This window comes from Cottoperca gobio, chromosome 22, assembly GCF_900634415.1.
Source record: "Cottoperca gobio chromosome 22, fCotGob3.1, whole genome shotgun sequence".
NCBI classification, from domain to species: Eukaryota; Metazoa; Chordata; class Actinopteri; order Perciformes; family Bovichtidae; genus Cottoperca; species Cottoperca gobio.
This window is the reverse complement of record NC_041376.1, coordinates 14420659-14442628: the sequence shown is the minus strand read 5'-3', so window position 1 is coordinate 14442628 and position 21970 is coordinate 14420659. Positions and strand designations below refer to the sequence as shown.

General features: G+C 42.2%; 1 protein-coding gene across 1 annotated transcript; it reads right to left on the bottom strand.

Moving 5' to 3' along the window:
• Nucleotides 1–236: 236 nt before the first annotated feature.
• On the bottom strand, nt 237–21292 carry clic4 (chloride intracellular channel 4). Its single transcript, XM_029460768.1, has 6 exons — nt 20930–21292; nt 7107–7216; nt 5065–5190; nt 3750–3856; nt 2540–2721; nt 237–1747 (listed from the first exon to the last, which is right to left on the bottom strand). Exons 1-6 carry the CDS (start codon nt 20996–20998, stop codon nt 1583–1585), a joined length of 759 nt encoding a protein of 252 aa, XP_029316628.1. The 5' UTR covers nt 20999–21292; the 3' UTR covers nt 237–1582.
• Between the last annotated feature and the right edge of the window lie 678 nt (nt 21293–21970).

Sequence of the window (21970 nt, the reverse complement as noted above, 5' to 3'; positions counted from 1 at the left end):
CCAATAAGTTTATTTCAATTCAATATTGTTAATAAAAAAAAAAAAAAGCCATGACATAGCTTGGATATTTTGTTTGTACATCATCACACTCATGTTGTAATGAAATGATCTCTGCAAAACATCTACAGAGAGAAAACAAGAAAGGCAAAGAGGAGATGGTTTTCCTAGAATTAAAATCCAAGCTGGCAAGAAATGTATAAAAAAGTACACATTGAATTCCAAGTGAACAAAACAAATATTTACAATTCCTTTTTTTATTATTTATTTGTGTCATAACAAATGTCCTCAAAAACATGGCAAACGCACTAAAGCACTTTTGGAGCTACTGTATCATAACATACATTCACTACCACAGAGATCAATCTACATACAGAAGAGAAAAGGTATTCGTTTCATTGCTACTTTCCTCTTGTCATAAATATGTTTCGTGTCGCCTTTCCAGACTGCACATTAGTGTCCTTCATTCTGTATGCTATGGAGAAGGAAACAGAGAGTGTGTGGTTTCCGTTTTTACATAGCCGGAGTCATCCTATCCACAGTGGGACCAGTATAATGTGCCCCTTTTTGGTCCGCCATGTGTAATCCAAACTACCGCTACAGTCAGCATGACCAAAGACTTTTCTTCATGCTTCACAAGGGAAGAGTAAGTGAGCTTTGCTGTGCTGATTAACAAAAAGGCCAGCCTAGACACCTCCACCTCCTTGAATATCTGTAAGCTACATATGGTTGAATATTTCTTAGGCCTCAGGTTAGATTTGTCCTGAGTTGTTACTTCTGCAGCGGGTTCAGGAAATTCCCTACAATTCTACTGATCTGAGCTACAAGACGTTTGCCTTATTTGAGGCAATGAGGAAATCAGAGCATGGATACCAGGTAGCGTTACCTGCAGTTACAATTATTTTTGATTTATTTTAAGCAACTCAACATTAAAATAAAGCATCGCTCACTTGATATGTCAAACACTCCGCTCTGGATTAGCTTCTACTTAAATCCGTCAAATACTTACGCCGGAAACACTGAAGCTTCAACACTGTTTACAATGCCTCTCAATAAGCCAAAAGACGGGATAAACTGCTTCTCGCTGTTCATTTTAAAGCAATCCTAGATAGAGCCATTTCAATAATAAACAGACAACAGAAAATTAACAGCTTGTGGCCGCTCCCCTGCTCGCAGAGAGAAGGTCAGCTTGAAGGTCACTTATCAGGGAGTGCGTTTGACGAGGCTCCCAACATTGATAAGCACAGATACAATGTCTGGCCGCTTCTCCCATCGCCTCACATTCATCAGCCAATGAAAAACAAAAGCAATTAATGATGAAAGGTGGAACAAAGGTGACCTTTTGCTGAATCAACTAAAAATAGGTCTTTGTAAAAATCGAAAAAAAAAAAAAAAAAAAGATCAAGAAGGGTTCATGCATTGGGGTTCGCTCTCGATGAGGAGAGAAGGAAAAGAAGTCCAGAGTTTTTTCTTTCTCGTGAATGAGCACATCAGTCCCGGTGCTGGGGGTGGGGGAGGTGTAGGGCTGTGGAGAGGGGGGGGGGGGGGGGGTATACGGGGTGAGGGATGGACAGGTCAGAGGAGCTTATTTGACCAGCCTCTTGGCTACGTCACCGTAGGCTATCTCGATCTCTTTGTCACTTGGGCAGGTGTTGGTGAACTCTTCGCGCGTGTAGGCGACGTTCAGGTACTTCCAGATGGCAGTCATCTCTTTGGGGATGTCGAAGCCTCGGTACTTGTTGGCCACCACCTGGAGGAAGGCACCAGAAGTTAAAAATCTCTTTCATAAACTCAGAGCTCCAGCAAAAGAGACAGTTCAGTCCTTGTAAAGCACTGTGATGCAGTTTATACTGTAATTGTGTTGCATCAGTTCAGAACTAATCCAATCTGACAACTTGTTTAATAGTTGGAGGAATTGATAAAATAATAATGGAACTGTTCATTTAGTCATTTCGTTATCAATTAATTGCCCACAAGGCACCGGCGTAGTAAAGCTGAAACTGTTAACCATTTAATCAATTAGTCCACTAATAGAAAATTAACAAACAAACAATTTTGATAGTTGTTGTTTAAGCCTATTATAAAATAGTTCCAGCTTCTTAAATATGAAGATGTGTTGCTTTTCTTTGTTGTCATGATAGTTTAATGAATATCCTTCAGTTTTGGACCATTAGTCAGACAAATCAAGATACTTGGACATTTTGATGAGCTTTTGTAATTTATTTAGACGAGGACAATGCCTGTACGGCCGATTGCTTGGTATTCTCAGCAATGCACCCATAGAGTATGAAGCCATTCGGATGAATGGTTGTCGAGAAAATCAAAAGGACAGACGCACAGACAGACTCCTCCCATTTTAGTTAGATAAACCAAATGATTCATAAATTAGTAGAAAGTAATTTTCAAGAGTATACAATGGAAATCATCAATAGCTGTGGAGAAGAAATCTAATTGGGTAAAACCCCTGTAGGGGTGAGACATGCTACACCAAGATATCAGTTAACACGACGGTCGGTTATGTTTAAAAGTCTCCTTTGCTCACCTTGACTATGTGCAGCTTGGGCAGCAGGTTACAGTCAGCCAGGGTCATTTCATCACCGTCCAAGAACTTGCGGCTGGAGACCTTGATGTCCTCGATGCTGTTGTGGTCGATCTCGTCGGGCAGTGGTGAGCGGAGATACTCATCCAGCTTCTGCAGGGTCTTCAGAAGGCCGCGCTCCAGAGCTGCACGGAGAAAACCGAAATTATAAAAACAGTAAAAACAGTTTTAATTTAAGTTTAATTGTGCATTCAGTACAAGCAGTGTTAAATCATCAGGGCCTCCTGAAGCTGCTGCACCCATATGTTGATCAACCACATGGTGGCAGCATTTCATCAGGAGAGTGTGCATGCACACCGTGTACATTATAAAAGCAGGAAACAGACACACCATGGACACCTGTACAATCTAACACAACAGCATTGTGATTCAATTCTGTGCTGCTGTAACAAACATCTCATTAAAAGCTTACCCACCACACATTTCAATGGCAGGTGTTATACTTTGTCCTCTCCCTGTATCCATCCATCTATAGATCAGTCATTAACTCATTCATCAATTCATTCCATTGTTGGAAAATATGTCATGAATGTTGGATCCAGAAGTTCAACAGTAGACTCGACCTGTTGCTTTGAAAATCACTTATTATTGAACCATGAGATTCAACCTAAACCTCTGTTGACACAGCCTTGGCTTTCACATCCAGCTCACCATGGTTCAATATTTTCCCAGGGTGGAGCGAGCATCAACTGAAACATAATACAGAATCTTATGATATTTATCAATACCATCAGCATCCTTCAAAAGGTAACAATTCCAGTTTCACCCCGGATGCAACACAATAGACTACATACTGTATCTTTCATGTTAATCCAATAATCGTATCTGTTAAGTTTGTGATATGACCAGCAGGGATCAGGATCAGGAGGGACGAGACTGAGCACCAGTTCGTTATAGATTGCTTCTCTGTGGTTTTCCAGAGAGCTCCACCAGGTGAGACGGGTAGCGTGAGGACAAGAGGAACAAAAGCTTTGTGTTCCTGAGTGAGGCTGTAAACCACCAATCAGGGCAGGGCTACCAATGTCGCCTAGCAACCAGAGAGCTCTCCCCACACAATTGGAAGGTTTATAGATCTCTGCTCTTAAACAGCGTACCCAATCATGCGTGTGTAGTATGTGTGCGTGTACGTGTGTCTGTCATACAGATAACTTACCCTCATTTGCATCTGGTTTGGAGTTCTTGATGAATGCTGAAAACTTGGCGAAGATGTCCATCCCAGTTGTGTTTGACTCTGGGTGCCTTGCACCAAGCTTGATGTACCTGCACACAAGCACACATACAAGTAAATAATACACACACACACACACACACACACACACACACACACACACACACACACACACACACACACACACACACACACACACACACACACACACACACACACACACACACACACACACACACACACACACACACACACACGTGTATGTATGAGGAGGTTAAAGGTTCATTCTGATGATATTCTCCATCTTAATGTAAACAAACCCCATTAAAAAAAAAATATATATATAATAATAATGTAATCCTATTAAAAGCGTTATTTGTATAGCCTAACGCTAATGTAGCATATTTCTCTGTACCACAGACATTCACCGTGTATTAAGATTACCATGAACATGGACATATCATTTTGCCACTGAAAATAGTATTTAACAAGAGCTCCATTTAGTCATGCGAGTAATGAAAACCTACAGTGTCCAGTCGTTTGGGACAATTATAAAATGATTAAAAGAAAGTGTATATTTGTGAAGATTTCCATCTTCAGTAGGAACAAATGGGCTAAAGGTTGAGCGCCACAGAGAGAACGACTGATACATTGTGGGTTTTCTTCAGAGTTGCTGACAGCAACATGTATAGAGATAAATATAGAAAATTGATTTATCATTATTTGATCCCAGAAGTGAAATTTAGAATTTCAGTCAAGCCATTTGGCTGAAAAGTGAGTTTTTCTTATCAAACTATATTTAGTCTTTGGTCACATGGGGACTGCCGCTTTTCCTCTATACATTTCTTTATATTTTAGGAAAGAACTAGTCCCATTTGCTCAAAGCCTAAATATAGTATGATTATGATAAGAAAATGGAAAACTACAACGAGCACAATCAAGTATCTATGAACTCATCACAAGTTGAACTTCAAAGATATGCACACATATGCATGTTAGTGTCTTTCTTACTTTTTACATGTGATCTAAAAAAGTCAACATTTTACTGTTAAATACTAAAAGTATGTCAGTACTAAATGTCTTGACTTTAACCTAACGCTGTGGCATCTTTTCCTCATCATACTAAAAGTCTTTGGACACAAATGTGTTAAGTAAAACATTTGTCTCAGTTTAAGCCTGTATGGCCTCTACCGTACCGTACAGAGCATTTAAAAGCTAACAGTGTGCTCATGACAGCAGTGCACTGTGTACAGAGTAAAGGTGTGTCAGAGTGTTGCCGCAGGGAAGAGAAAGCACTCACTTGGGTGGGCAGAGAACATCCTCAAGGAACTCCTCGATCTTGTTGACGTCCGTTTTGACCTCACCGTTGAAGGTGATGAAGGGCGGGTGTGTGCCCGGGGCCAGGTTCTGGAGGTCTGCCGGCTTCCTGAGAGAGAAGAGGACCAACTTTAGTGGATAGAATCAAAATGGAACAAAGCCATGATGCAACCAATTAAAACATTTTTACAGTGTATGAGGATCTGGTCTACACATGTATACACACTGTATAAGCAATTGAGAGTGCTGTGGTTCTTTAATGGCTTGTTTAGAGCCAACCAGCACTCCTCTTTCTCCGACTATAGCTGCTCAGTACTACGTCTTTAACTGTGTGTTCATCTGTCTCCATGAGTGCGTTTGTGTGTCCTTTTCTCTCTGCGTCCTTCAAACCAGCACACTTTCTGCCAGATGTCTCTGGCAGGCAGATACTGACTCACACATAAATAAAAATGAGCATGTGTTGAATGAGTAGTGTGAACACAACTCGCTTGTGAAATCCACAGCGCCCTGACGATTAAATCCCTTAAAGAAAACATAACACACAGCAGTGTCTGTTAGAGGCTAACAGATTGATGTTAGCCAGCAGGCAGTGTGAACCCTCTTTGATCTAATGTAACTAGCAAACATGTATTCATAGAGACTCCTAAATGCTCCAGATCTTTGGTATCAGTGGTGGCTGAGATTTGGGACAAGGCATCTGAGGGCACAGAAAAGGGGAAACGACTTCAACTGTTTGGCATGCAAAGGGGAAGTGGCACCCTCACCCAAAGATATCACTGAGGAGCGGTGCAAACGGCACTGCATGCTTTTATCACAGAAACAAATATTAACACGACAGCCTTGACCCAAGAGAAGACAAGCAACATTTATGTCCCTCTACAGGTTTAACAATGTGCACTGCTCTTCAATTTAAATACTACAATAAACGAGCCATAAATATGACACACGCTTTATGTTTACTCAAGGTTACAGACTCTAAACACATGGAGCCTGGATCACTTGTTCCTCTGGAGAGAATAAAAAAAAGAAAAAGCACCAAGTAGTCACTCCAGCTGAACAAAGGGTTGTTTGAGGAGTGAAGGGTAAACAGACACTTTGCTAAGTAGCCTGACATCCTACATTGCCATGTACAGGATATCAGTGAGCTCTGAATTGTGTTAGTCGCCCTTTGCTAAGAAAAATACATGCAAATATACCCAAATCTGCACAATCAATGTGCAGACATGTGTGAAGAAAACCAAATGATTAGTGGAAAGGACACTGCTTTCCTTCTTTCAGTTCAAAAGAACCAAAATAATAATATAAAAAATGAGTTTACAAGAGACCCAGTTTTTAATCAAAGTAGTTTATGTTGTGTTGTTCTGTTGTCAGCCAGCAGCAGTCTCCATGGAGGAGGAGATGCCCGGTGTGGAAGCAGCTGCCACGCGGATTAACTGCCATTTGAGTCAAAAACACATGACGAAGAAAGACCATATAAACCAGACGTCCATCTGACCATGTCTGAAAATAATCTGGCACTTGCCTGCCCTAGCGATTGGAAAAACATTTAGATGAATCACACACAGAGAAACATAGCGGGTTTGTTAAAGAGCTTCTGGTACTGGAATCCACATGTGAAAGCACGTTCAATGCAGTCAGAATTGCAGAGGATTTTCTGATGCCTGTGGTGGAAAATAACATGCGGCCCACCAAAATCTAGACAGGAAGAGAGCAAAAGCTTAAATAGCCTCTCCAGAGTCTGTATGTTTATTTTCCTGGTTTTCTCCAGCCTGAGAAAGGTTCATGGGAAAACCAAATAAGCAGTGAAAAAGCAGCGAGCGTGTCAAGAGGTGGGGCTGGATCAAAGCGTAACATGGAAGCCAAGGCCTTTTTGGAAACGCCCAAAAAAACTAAGAGGCTATCAAAAGGAAAAAAAAAATAGTTTCCCTCCTGGTTGAATAGCCAATGAAAAGAGGACGAGCTGCTAAAGAGGAAGATAAGGAAGAAGAGCGAGAAGGGAGGATGGAGAGAGTGAGAATGACTCACCTCTTGAGGTCCACTGTGGTGACGTTGAAGACGACTCCTTTAAGCCACAGGATCATGAAGAGCCTCTGGGAGAAGGGGCAGTTCCCGATGCTCTCTCCATCACTTCCTGCCTTAAATCAACACACAGACAGCAAGTTAGAATAGGAGTAGATCAACTCTCAGCAACATGTTGCAGTTACCATTCCTGAAGACACAAACGATGGCATCAGTTTCTATCTAATGAACATAAAAAAGGGATCATTCGGATTGTATGAGGTTAAATAAACACGTCACATTCTCTCCTTCGCTCCGTTTTGCAAAGGGCGGGGCTTCGCACCTGACGCACACATTCGTGCGCACACACCTACAGTCAGAGCGGAGGAAAGGAGAGAACTAAATAGAAACCGTGCCATAAATATCATAAATACATCTGTAATAGGTTTCGATCACTGATAGCGAAAAACAACACGACAATCTTCATAGAGATCACATCTCTGTTGCACAACCTTTATGGCCCAGGACATTTTACTGTGCTCACCCAGAGAGGGCCCAGTTCAGACAATGACTCTTTCATACACATTACAGGCTGCCCTCGAAAAAACCTAAGTAGGAGGGAACGAGTGAATAAAGTCAACCCCCTCGTCTTAAATACTTCAGCACACTTCCCCTCCATTAATGTGCAGAACTACTGTCCACGTGTAAGAGGAAGCTTCAGGAGTGATTAAGACTGGGACCGCCTCTCGTTTCCTCTTTTGCTAGACTGCACAAACACAAGACTGAGCAATGGCGCTGGGAATTGTATCAATGGAAGCAGCACATGTCCTCCAAATTATTGACAAACGCTCATCTGTTAGCACCAGACCGAAAACAGGAGTGAGTTTTGAGAAGAGACTTCAAACATTAAAAACACAACAGTCTGGTCGCTCTACAGACGACGAGAGAAAGTAACAAGAGCATTGATTTCTGTCTCACACACACACACACACACACACAGGGAGGGTGAACCATACTGTCAGAGATATCTCCAGGTCTTCCCAACAACCACCCATCTCTTTGCCTCTCCAACTCTCTAAATTATCCCTCACTCTGCTCAACTCGCAGCCATGTATGGAGTGAGGAGGGCGTAGCAGAATATGACAAATATGGTTTGGATTCCACATCAGGAGGCAGAATAAGAATTTAATTTGATTAACTGAGCTTTGCACAGTATTTTAATGATTAAATCTGCTATGCTGACTGCTCCAAGAAAATATTAATTTTTTTTAGTTCAAACATGCAATTGCACAATTGAGGCATCACTGTGAAACTGACATTGTTCTCATTTGCTGCTTTTCATTCATGGTGCATTGGCAAAAAAAAACAATTAAATATGTCTACTTAACAACCTCAAGGCTCTGTGGATAGCAAGCCTGTTGAGGTATGCCAATATCCCAGCCAAAAAAGAATGCACCGTATTCATCTATTCACAAGGACAAGCATGAAGGTCATTTAAACATCGTCGCTCTGGAATGCACCTCTTCATTCAGCACATTTCTGAAGCAGAGCCTTGGAAAAACGGCCAAATATTGTTTCGCTTTTGTCTGCCTCGTGTCGTCACTCACTCTGCATCTGTCCTGCAGAGGTGATATGCAAAGTGTGACTGTATGTGTAACACAAAAGCAGTACACAAATCAACTGTTTGCACACAGACTGGCAAAGTGCGCTGAACGAATATACGATTTAAATCCGTTTGGACTATTTTAGCAGAATATTTGTTTTGTATCAGAGATGCAGGTTCTGCACAGTCTCTAATAGTGGACTTTGTTCTGGATGTGTTCAGTAGGTCAAGCAGCTCCTTGCTAGTGCGGACAAGCAGGCTGCTGCTGTCCTCTGTGTGACACCCAGTGGGATGGCTCCGTTTGATCTGCCTGCTGGCTCCCATTGTACTGCGGCTGTCCCCCCCCTCCCCTCTGAATTCAATATCTGAATAGCTTGGATTAGATCACTGCCTTTGTTCCGCAAATGAAAGTCCCCTTTTCATCTTACATGATTCAATTCTAGAATAAAGCTTCGGCCATGAAGTGTTGGGGGGTATCATGGTTCATGGCCATCACTACACTAGACTAGCGTTAGCTGATTCTTTGCGGATCAGAAACACCTCAATCGGATGATTACATTTTCCAGACAGCGCTTACACCTACAGAGCCCCATTCAGTTCTGATCAAGGGTGGCAATGCAGCACAGCAACTGATCCCATGACAATGGTCAGACCCATATGACATGGAAAGCAGAGTACACAGCGTAGAGGGGATTACCAATTCACAGATGAGCTCCCTTTCTATTAGGGACAAAAATTAAAACCACGTTACACAACGCCTTATGTAAATTAAAAAGATGTTTACTGTACTTCAACACAATAAGCTGCTTTTAAGCTCAAGTTCTCTGTCTCAAGTGGCCAAGAAGAAGGCCACGGCAGCGGAGAAAGACCGTTTTACTTTTCTTTTTTCTTTGTCAGTCAGTCCTTGGAGCCATGGCAATGCTCCTCCCCTCTGGAGTCTGCAGCAGAGCAGACTCCAGCTCTCTGTTAAAGACACTGACAGCAGGGATCTGCTGCAGAGAGAGAAAGAAAGACAGACGCTAAAGAGAGATATTACAAGGGAGGAAACTAAGCATCATAGACATGAAGGAGAACAAGCGGTAATAGATGCTTTGTGGGAGGAAGAGAAGAGAGCAAGCTTCAGAGAATGTGTGCCGTTTGGCACGCTGCTGCTGCTTCTTCTTTCTTTTTCCTTCCCCCTTAATCCCGCTCCCCTTATCATGGGCCCCTCTGTGGAGAGGGGGGGTTGGGCATTTTGGAAGGAGGCAGAAACTATTCCAGAAATGTCATTACTCCCGCCGAAGAGGGAGCTTTGTTTAGTTTAAGTGATGACGCTGGTAGAGCTGCATTTTTGCTGCCCCTGACATATAACAGCTGTGTTGTTAAGTAGGGGTGTGAGAAAATATTAATACTCGAGTATCGCAATATTATGTTTTGGAATACTGTATCAATTCTCAAAAACATTGCATCTACTTTAATAAATAGCTTACATGCGATGATTTGTGGCAAACGGTGGTTCATATTTATTTAAAATCACAAAACATTGTCTTGCTTACAGTATTGCAATCATGTAACGCCTGAATCATAAGTCATATCGCTACATTCTTGCCAATACACAGCCCTACTATTAAGGAAGGGCTGCTCTTAATTTTACACTATGAATTCATGTTAGGTAGTCTTTAGAAAGAATTGTGCTGAACAACATTACCAAGTAGTGTAGAGGTGGTGGTCTAGTGGTTCAGCTTCCAAATACAACACCAGATGGTTGCGAGTTCAATACCAGGCTACCACCATTGTGCCCCTGAGCAAGGCACTTAACCCTGAGTTGCTTCAGGGAGACTGTCCCTGTAGTTAGTTCACTGTAAGTCGCTCTGGATAAGAGCTGTAGCAGGATATGACCTGTAATAATGTAATGTAAAGTACCACCTTAGAAAGTAACCACGGGGGATCGATACAAATGCAAACAATATTTTGATATGAAGCATATGTAAAAATCCAAAGCTATGGTTTGTTCTTGTCCTGATAGAACCACCACATGGTCTGGTCCAAAACGAGTATGAAGGTTTTGGAAACCCCTCCAAACATTGTCCGTGCTCTATACTACCAACACTTTCCAGGGTGCAACTGTTATAGTGGGACATTCAGAAAGGGACTTCTGGAGAACCTTCCATACAGCAACAACACAAAGCGCTTTTTGTTGGTAGAGTTTTGGGCACGTCACTAGTTAGCAAGGGGTGGAGTAACACTAATAAAAACACACATGCAAAGCAAGAAAGTACTTCGAGTGGGCCCTTTTATGGCAAGGCACATCAGATAAAAAAAGTTCCCCTTTTTTCCAAGAAGTAGAACAACGAGTCGATTCCAAATACAAGCAGCATTCACAGGAACGCTTCGCAGCGCCCAATGTGGAGCCTGCTAGTCTCACATCTTGCAGACACCAACTTGCACAGAGATTCGCACAGAGATTTCCTCTAATGTGACACAGCTATAATAACGTCTGGTGAGCAGAAGCCACCGACTACTGCAAACACACTCTCAAGCTTTATTCAGGCTCAATGGATGGACCGCGAGTCAACAGATGCTTGTTTATTTAATGCCAAAACACACACACACACACACACACACACACACAGCTGGTCAGTGGAGGGTGTGAGTCATGCTCAAGTCGGATGTTATCTAGGAGTCTGTGTCCAGGACAGCGTGGCCCCACAGCAGAACAATGACAACTCAGTCAGCAAGGGGGCCAGTTGTCTTTAAAACACTGCAGGCACGCAGATACAGTATCTACTTGCCCGAAGTCAATTTTTTCTTGCCCTCATACAAATAAATTTTTTATTAGCAGTTATCAAATAACAAAAACTTAGTAAATCCCAATAAATCAGAACAAGGACACAGTGGGTCATAGATGCTAAACTACAAACATTCTGAAGTCCCACAATTGAACTTTTTAACTGAGTGAGTGAGAGTACAGTCTATAGCAGATAATTATTTTCTTCTCAGTTACTTGATTTATTGGCCAGGGCAATCCATATTGCTGAGCACCGTGAATTTACTTGAAGGTATGTGCACTTTTAACAGGGACGGACAAGTCCAGTCCTATAAAATGTTACAAGCTGGCACACAAAACACAAGAGCTGTTTAACTCAACCTCTACCGCTTTATTCTCCTACTGTCAAGTGTTTACAGACACGTCTACCAAGATATTTCTGCAAAGTTTCTCCTATATTTCTTTAAGACTTTAGTTTTACTTTTCTGGACTGATAGTCAGCATTCAGGGACAACGGATCCTGTTCAGGCTGGGCACAGTCCTCCCAGTCTCTGCTCACAGCCTAATTTTAGTAACATGGCTGACGTGCTTTCCCCTCCCCAACAGACTTCATGTTCTAAATTGGGTGGGCTGCTCAGCAAGTTCAAGCCACACTTTGACCGAATAAGGAACTGACGATGTAACAAGCGCTGCAGCTTTCCTCCTCCTGCTCTGACACACAGCAGGAATGTCCGTTTGAGAGAGTGGGCAGTCATGGTAACGTCATGACAACGCCTCTCCCCGTTTGCTGGACATGTATACAGTCTGGGCTGGGGTTAGGACTGAGCAGTTGAACCCAAAGCTGGCTGTTTAAGACTCAGCCCACCGTGTTCTTAGACAGCTTTACTGAACTGAACCAGGTTGAAGGAATACGTTAGACTTGTGACCCCTTTACTTTTTATCATGTGTCCTTCTCCAAAGGCTGGTTAGAGGTCAAGGTCAGCTACAGAACAGATAAATACACCTGGAAGGGTGTGATGCTTAAGGGCATGTCAGCAGGGAAGACACTACAGAAAAGAAGAACCCAGGTCGTTAGCATGAATACCGACTGTCTAAGCAAAACACTACAGAGATTTCGAAGGCCATTAACAACATTTTTAGATTCAAACTGCTGATATATATTTATTTAGTGTTTACATGGAAAACTCAACCATGCTAAAGATAAGCTGTCTGAATAGGATTGAGACAAAGTCAATTAATCGATCAAAAATATTATAATCATGGCGTCCCGGTAGCACAGGCGTCCCATATACAAAGGCTGAGTCCTTGCCACAGCGGCCACTGGTTTGAGTCCGACCTGCGGCTATTTGCTGTATGTCGTTCCCCTTCTCTCTCTCTCTCTCCCCTTTCACAATCTGCACTTCTCACCATCATAAAGGCATGAAAAGCCCAAAAATATAACTTAATAAAATCCTTCAGTATTTTTATAATCAATTACTCGTTCTTCAAGCAAGTATGGCATCCATTCTCTGGTTGCAGCTTCTTGATTGGGAGGATTTCCCATCCAATCAGCAGATTATTAAATTAGAATAATAAATTACGATTTAAAATTAGAAACATTATCAAATAATAAAGTATGAAGTCAACAAGGCATCTAATGCCACCTTATAGTACTCAACATATTTCAATAGTCCTATGGGCAGATGTCTGCCATCACCCAAAAGGAATTTTGGCTGACATCTGAATGACGAGGGCTGGACTGGGTGAGGCCGAGTCCTTGAGTCGACCACGCTCAGAGATGAGTGTACAGAGGACTCTGATCCTGCTGGAATGGAAACGCCATCACATCCTTGGTGTGGCTCTGACTCAAGCTGACATCATTCAGTGGAAACCTCAAGACTTCCAGTCAGACACTAACCTACTGTGCTGGAGCACAGGTCTAAGAACTAACAGTTTGTGGAAAGAGGCTTACAGCAAAACCGTGCTACTGCAATGATTTAAGCCAAGTCTATAAACTACTGCATTTAGCCTCAGCGTAGGATAGATAAGACAAAACAGCCACATTAAGTTTCTAGAAGCACATGACAGGTGTTTGGTGACAAGTAATATGGATTCAAAATGACGGAAAAGCAAACAGACAGCTATGTGGGAGATCAGCATGAACCAACAATCACCCTCGCTCTGACTGTTGTTTCAAGTGTCTAACGCAAACACTGAGCTGCAAACTGAGGTCCAACTCTCCACCCACTCACACATTCATAGACCCCAGGCTGATGACTTGGGCACTTTTATCTTCATTATCCCCGTTTTTCCTAACATTTGAGGAGAAAACATGTAAAAGTAACAATTCCTCAAAATTAAAAGATTCTCTGTACAGGGCTGAAATTATTCATTTTGAACCCTAAGATAAATCCTGTAGCAATTCATTCAGGACACATGTCTTGTCGAGACAGCTGTGAACCACCCTTTGGCACAGATACAATGCCAGCATGCCATGCCAGATATGTATGGCAGCAAAAGCCTGCCCTGCACCGTGGCCACTCGAACACTGGCCTCATCAGTAATTCAGAGCAGACAGCGAGTCTGTCGGGAATCTTGCCGGTTGCAGCCACTCAGCCTTTCAGTACCAGTCTGGGACATGCTGCATGGCATTTTCACAACATATAAAAATATTGTGGAACAGTCCATGCACAAGTCTTTAAAAAAATACACATTTATCCTCTTACCAGTAATGCGATTTATCAATATAGATTATTTTGGCGCGAAGTAGCCAAGAGTTGGAGATATCAGCTGTAGAGATGTCTGCCTTGCTTCAAATATAATGAAAGTAGATGGCACACTACTTGTGGTGCCCAAAGAATAAAATAAGAAAAAATACATTTGAAAGGAACTATTTTTCTTGCTACTGAATTACATCCACTAACCACATCACCGCACAGAAGGAAGTGTACATCTACACAAGGACAAGAGGCTTGTGCTCGTGACGCCGCGAGAAGTAAACTTGAATGGCGTCCTCCTCGACTGAGCTCTAACGTTAGCTAGCTCAGGTGAGCCTCTCGTCCATAAGTAGATGCACGCTTCCTTCTGCGCAGTGATTCGGTAGAAAGAAAATAGTTCCTACTTTAAACTGCTGACAATGTCTGTGGATCATCTTGAGTAACAGTCTCATGATTTCTGGAAAGAAACATTGCAGTTTAATTTTCCACATGTATTTTTTATGCTTTGAGCACCACAACCCGAGTGCTCTCCGATTTCATTACATTAGAGATAATGCAGACATCTCTACAGCCGATATCTCCAACACTAACCGATCTAGCTTAAACAGCAACACAGGCAAGAGGAAAAGCATGCGTTTTTGATTTTGGGCAGAGTTGTCCCTTGGTTTGCTAGAGAGTAGATATTTATCATATTACCACATGTAATATAAAGCGGCATAACAAACCAGTATTGACATTTTATTTGGGATTCCTGCTGTTTAAATAGTAAATAATGTTTTTCATGATTTCAGCCATAATAGTATAACAAATCAATTTGAGCCTTTAGTGAGCAGCCGTGATTGGGATATTAATGTTAAGTGAAGTGTGACAATACTCTTCTTCTGCCAGGTCTCAAAAACAAAGAAAGCCTAGATGGATGTTTGGGACACTCCGCTGTGCACCTCAATAGAGTGAAGAGTCAAGAAGGATGCCCCTGTCATCCTATCCCCCACTTTCAGGTACTTCCCTTTGGGTGGTATACACTTCTGTAGGCTCTGCTATGAAGAACACAGCACGTGAAATACAAGCAGACTGGATCATGTTGAGACTGATAGCTACACAGTGTAGCGAGCAGGGCAGACTCTCCTCATGTAAGAGGTCACACACCTCTTCTGACAGCGAGGATGCTGTAACAGAGGCTGAGGTAGAGTTGGGGGCTCCTTTTTCCTCTATAACCTACCAGATCAGGATGCAATCACAGCAGTAACCAGTTCAGTACTATTACTACAAGCACTTCCTCCCATTCCTCAGGATATATATGCTTAAAATTAAAAAAAATATTTACACAACCAGGAACAACCAAGCCTGTATTCTACTGACGAGAACATGAAATGGGACTTCTGAATATGCCGTCCCATGAAAATACAAAGATTGATCCGAGAGCTCCTCTTCCAAGTTGGTGTAATAACACACGGCCAGATCGATCGGGCCAGTGTTCAGTCAGTCAACCGGACAATTACAATGAAGAAGCAGTGACAGGTCAGGTGCTGCAAAAGCTAAATTTAGAGTGCAGAAACAACTGCTCCCAGCAACAGCTCTGTACAACAGTAACAAGCCATTAATCTTTGCCCCCTAACTCGCTGTAATGCTAACTACCCCATTGCTTTATGCTTGAGAAAAATAAACCGCTCTATTGATTTTCCTATAAAAAAGCAGGCACTCAATTGCCTACAATGCCACCTAGAGCACAGTAACTGCTGAAAAAGGTCATTGTGTTTCCATGAAACAGCACATCACAAGGCATACGACTGACAGTCACATGTTGCAACTGATACCACAATATATGACACGAGAAGCTCTTCCCAAGGCCTTTACAATAAATATAAAAGAACAGAATCTACTGTCAACCAAGAGTTCAGGGTGTGACACATGCACCGCAACATATTTTCTCGTGTGCAGGGAAGAGAGACTTAAATCTGAGTGGGCATTGTGATGTGTTGTTGAGTATTAATCCACCCCGACAGAAGTGCTGCTTTGTTGGGACCTTGCTCGGTCTTCTTGCAGGTTCCATCTCCACCGTTCCCATGGAATTGTGCTGCAGGACATACACAAACACAGACGGCCTCTTATGCCATCCAGACTTCAAAGCACTTCTCTAACTTGTTTACTGGCTCTGTTGTTAGTGCTGGCAGCAAGAGTATATAAGTGTGGAGGCAGCAGAACGTTTTGTAACCGGTAGCGTGACCTCGGCACACTTGCAGCCAAGAGATTCGTACACAAGTAGAGCTCGTCCGTTTCTCTTGACTCCATATTTTGTTTACCATCATACAGTCAGGTCATATGTGGGTGGAGAATGACTCACTACTTTATAAAACTGTGAAAAACTGAATGAAAACAGAAGCAAACTTGTAATGATTTAATGATGAGAATTATGCAGATGAACAACCGTCCCGGAGAAGTAACACAAGACAACCACTCAAGTGAAAATCCCCGATTCAAATCAGGTAGTGTAGCAATCCATATGGATGGCCTCGAGGAAAGATTTCAAATAGGTCTACAACAGGGGTGTCCAAACCTTTTTCACTGAGGGCCACATACAGAAAAATATATGAAGGGCTGGGCCACTCCCTCGAGGTGAGGTATATTGCCTTAAATAAAATCTATCAAATGCAGGTAGATTTCAGCCAGGAGCTTCAGATTGCTTCTTGTCAGGATGGTGATCCTCCTTCACAGCCCTGTATGTAGCCCTGAATTTCCCTCGGGATGAATAAAGTATATAAAGGGGGGGGGGGGGGGGGGTGAATCTCAAGCTTGTTAAACAAATAAGTTATTGGGCCAAGTTATTTTTAATAAATCAACTAACGTTAGTTAGAAAATGTTATCAACTTTAATTGACTGAATTCATTGAAACATTGAGCTTATTAACATGAATACTGTGTAATATATCTTTTAACTCTCCTGTAATGGGAACAGCGGTGCACTCAGTGGGAGCAGTGATGCTTTGGACTGAAGGATGCTGCAGGTCAGGAGGAAGTTTGGGGTTTGAGATACGAAGGACATCACAGAGATGCTGTCGGTCAATTTTTTAACAGAGAAAATGTTTGCTCACATATGAGCCGACTCATCATTCTTTGTGCGGGACGTCTCATCTGAGGAAACTTTTCCAAGCTCCGGTAGAAGTCGGGGAGGGAGAGAAGCGGATGTTGATTATTCAGGGAATTATCGTATATAATTATTATATATAAAGTTCTAGTTGCAGACTTAAACTTCTTCTGCATTCATCAGCTCGATTTCTTTCTCAATGATAGAAAAAAGTGCTGACTGAATTCTGTCATGAGAGACGTGATCACAGACACATATTTCCCCTTGTTATCAGAAAGGTTGGCCTTTGGAAAAGCACATTGGATTTCGGACAGCGTGGGGAAGTGCGCAACATTGAAGTTACGTAGTTGTGTCTCAAAGAGACGGAGCTTCACACAGAATGCTTATGAAGAGGTCGGTCCTTCTCTTTCAAAAACAGATCGATTTCTGATCTCAGGGAATAAAACCGCTGCAGCACGGAGCCGCGACTCAGCCAGCGCACATCAGAACTGTGGAGTACGTCCCCGTATTCAACATCAGACAGGAAAGCTTGAAATTATCTGCGGTAAAGTCCTTGTGCTCGACTTATGTTGTGCCCTTTAGACTCCTAAGACCAAGCAGCTCTTCCGTAACGCAAAAGTTATCCTCAACTCCCCGCAAAAAACATGAACAGCTGTGCAGTGTCCGTCGCATCTGTCTCATCACATGCAATCCAGTAAACATCTAAAGCACAAGCTTTATCTGACACGTGATGTTTTAAGTTAGCTGACAAGTCAAAACTGTGTTTCTGTGTTAGAACTAAGAAGTACAATACCTTCAAGCACAAGTTTCTATCTGGGCCATATTCCATTAGACTTTTAGAATTTGCTGCGGGCCAATTAAAAATGGATCATGGGCTACAGCTGGCCCGCGGGCCGTAGTTTGGACACCCTTGGTCTACAACTAACAATTATTTTCATTGTAGATTAAGTTAAGTCTATTTGATTGATTAACGGATTTATTGTTTGGTCTATAAAATGTCAGAACATGGTGAAAGATGTCAATCAGTGTTTCCCAATGGCCAAGATGGCGTCCTGAAAGGTCTTGTTTTGTCCACAACTCAAAATATATTCAGTTTACTGTCATAGAGGATTCAAAGAAACCAAGCAGGAATCAGAGACTTTTTACATTTTCTTGCTTAAATTACTAAAACTGATAAATCTATTATCAAAATAGTTGCTGATTATTTTAATAGTGACAACTAATCAATCTTTTCCATTCTTGAATACTATACCAATAACTCTAAATAAGTATATGCAGCTGCACCCTTTCATCTCTTTTGGCTTCATGGCAGAGGGATACATTTTCCATCTATCACAGCACATAAATACATCAGATTTAGGGCTTTATATTACCCCTTTAGCCATGTGATGTCACACCAGGTACTGCTCATTTGTGCAAAATAATATCTAATCTGCTGCACTGTGATGAGGGTCAAGGGTCAATCCTCCCCCTCACAAAGTCATTATATCCTGCTTATTTGCAACCTAAAAGCAATATAAAGTCACAAACTTCCCGGCTACGCCCTTCCGAGATGAGCACAATATAAAGGGTGTACCATAGCAATGTGACAACTGTATCTATAAACACTACAGGTAGAACAGTTGCATGATCATCAAAGTATTTTTAAACTGGGACAGTCAGCTACTTTTAACGGGTAAACAGTGTTGTCACTGCTAAATCTTTACAGACACAGCAGCAACTCGTGTTCTAGAAGCATAATTAGTCAGCTTTGATATGTGGCAGTGCCCGGACAGATCTGACACTGCAGTGTGTGGAGAGCACACACAGTTCGCTATCAGCTGTTCCCAGAGGCCCGGCTCACAGCAGTGTGCCTATGGCAACCTGTATGCCTGCCATTGTCTCCCATGACTGTGTTTAACACAGCACGGTGAGAACAACCACCTTAATAATAGATGTGGACATGTCACAGGCTGGCAGGTAACACACTGCCATGCCAGGGACGATAGAGGCGAAGGGCCATCACACACACAATGGAAGAAACTTCTGTGCACAACGAGCTACACAGTCCAAGAAGGCAGAGAGAGGGAGGGAGGGAGGAGTTGGCCACATGTGTAAACCTTCCAGGGGATGATGTAACCTCTCCTGCAGGCTGGGAGAGGTAGTTAAGAGAAATGGTACCAGGTCACTTTGTTTCCATTTGTTCTGCCGCTACACTGAGGGGCCTGCAAAGCTGCTCAGCCTCATCAACGCCTCACTATAAAGGCTTCTCTTTGAGGAATCAACAGGAACACGACAAGCTAGGTTTTTCTGTATTTCTAGTTCATCTGAAAAACTAGATGACTAATTCACAGCGACTAAAGTGTACAACAGTTGACAGGTGGTTACAAATGCATGATTTCATTTGAATAAAAATGCATTTGCAGATTTTTTTTAAATAGGCTTACCCCAAGTACTTACTATTATCTGTAGCATTCACAAGCATTTTTGCAGGCATCCACCATCACCACTAAGTGTTCACTCTTTTGGTCACACACACACACCCTCTCCCAGCCATGACCCCACAACTCCCTGCCTGTCCCAGCCCCATGCTCCCCCTTTTTTCCTTCCTCTGCCATTTTCCCGCCCTGCAAAGCAGCAGGCTGAAGAAAGAAATACAGCCATTCACAACCCTCCACCAGCCATCACAAGTAGATGCACGATTACAGTTTGAGGAAAGGCAGTAGTACTTACAATTTGTGTACATTATACGACTAATTATTTCCTGTAATGTGTTGCCTGGAGAATTCCACTTTCAAGCCCCTGGAGAGTTTTAGGCATTTCTCCTTCCCATTCACTGGCAAATTATATATTGTATCTCTTTCACATTGTTTATGTGTAAATGAGGAAACAAACAAAACATATTATCTGAAGAAAATTTCATCAAGCTCCTTAAATCTATCATCATATCTAAATGTGATGAATTGTGCTTTCCAGTTACACTTATATGACATTAAATAACAACCCGTGTCAGGAACACCATTGCTGGTAAATGCCTGAAACTTATTTTTTTATACACCCATGCCGTGCCAGTGAAACAAACTTAAAAACAGCCCCACCAAACTAGTGTGTTACGGAGATCTTTGATGTGATCACTGAGTGTTGACAAGGTGACCCAAACACAAAACTTAACAATTCAAATGGCTGTTTTAAATCCACCCCAGTATCCATGAATGGGTGGATAGAAAGAAGGTGTAATCCATCACTCTGGGACTATATTAAATCAATTTATCATCAAAATGTGTTAGTGTTGAATCGGCTGTTATGGTCCACTACTACGTACGGAGCTTTTGTTAACGAATTAGCGCCCAGTGGTCAGCATGGCAGGCTCTTCTTTCCCCACGATGGGAGGAAAGCTGCACCCGCCCAGCCTGTGACACCGCAGGCTCCACATGGTCACAGCAGCAAAAGAGGGTTATGGATTAAAAATAATAATAATAATAATAATAATAATAATAATAATAATAATAATAATAATAAAAAAGACACTTAAAGCGACACTAAAACCCTCTTCTACAGTTTGTCAAATGTAGAAAACACCCGTGGGTGAAACACCAACGTATAGCTAGCTTAAGCGGTTTTAGCTACACAAAACCTAATAAGTGAAAAAATAACGCATTCATCACCACAATGCACTCAAGTGGGTTTATCCAAGTTACTTAAAAATGCAAAACTTGTCCCACGCGACTTGTGCCGCAGGTCTTACCTTCACAAACAGCTCGATAACGGGTTCGTTATCCGCCTTTACTCCGTTCTGCGGTACCGACAGCGACATTATAGGTGCGACTTTAGTTTTGCTAACAAAGATGAGTTTTTTCTTGCAACCACGCCCGACAGAGCTCGGTCCTCTTGTCCACCTCTTCCTTTTTTTCAGCACTGAAGCCCTGTAGGCGCTTTTTCACCCCAAGGAGGACCCGGTGCTGGAAACACAAGGTCTATTTAACAACGCGGACGAGGGGGCGGCGGTGTCTGCCGGATACAATTGTTTCAACGTTGCTATATAACTTAAACAAGCGAAGCTACAAACACATCGTCTCTTTATGCTGGTTGAGCAGTGATGAGGACGGGTGGGAAGAAGCAACGGGAATATTTAAAGCCGTGATGTCATCTGAGGCGCGCACACAATGTGGGAGGGTCCGAGGAGGGAGACTCCTTGTTGGGAGGAGGGTGAGGATGCCTGGGGGACGGAGTGCACCTGGGTAGTCTCGCCAGAGATATATTCTGCTTTTTGTCAAGAAATAAAAGCATGTTGACTCTCCAAACACCACTACTTCCCCCTTTTAAACTCTTGTATTTAATTAGTTATTTCTTTATTGGTAATAAAACGGATATCTCTGTCTTTTTACACCGCATCAGTCAAAATGGTGTTATTTTCAATACGATACATTATAATATATTGGTCGTTTTCTTTGCAAATGAACTGTCTATGCGGTTCTCTTCACTTTTATTTGAATATGCGTGTTCTGTACTCGTGCAGTCTAGTTTTCCACTATGTTATGCATCATTAAAAATAGTACATCAGTGATAAACGTTCACTGATGTGAGAGGAGAGAATTTTTTTTTTTCTTCCATAATCATCTAAAGGTAGTGTGACAAAGGAAAAGTTTAATTTAGTTAACAATGAACACATTTTCAGGTCCAGTTTTAAATATGCTGAGGCATATGTAGTGGTAGGTTTTGACTTTGCAGGTCCAGTGGTCATGTCTCATTTCAGTTATTAGACATCATCCGACCATACATGTATAAA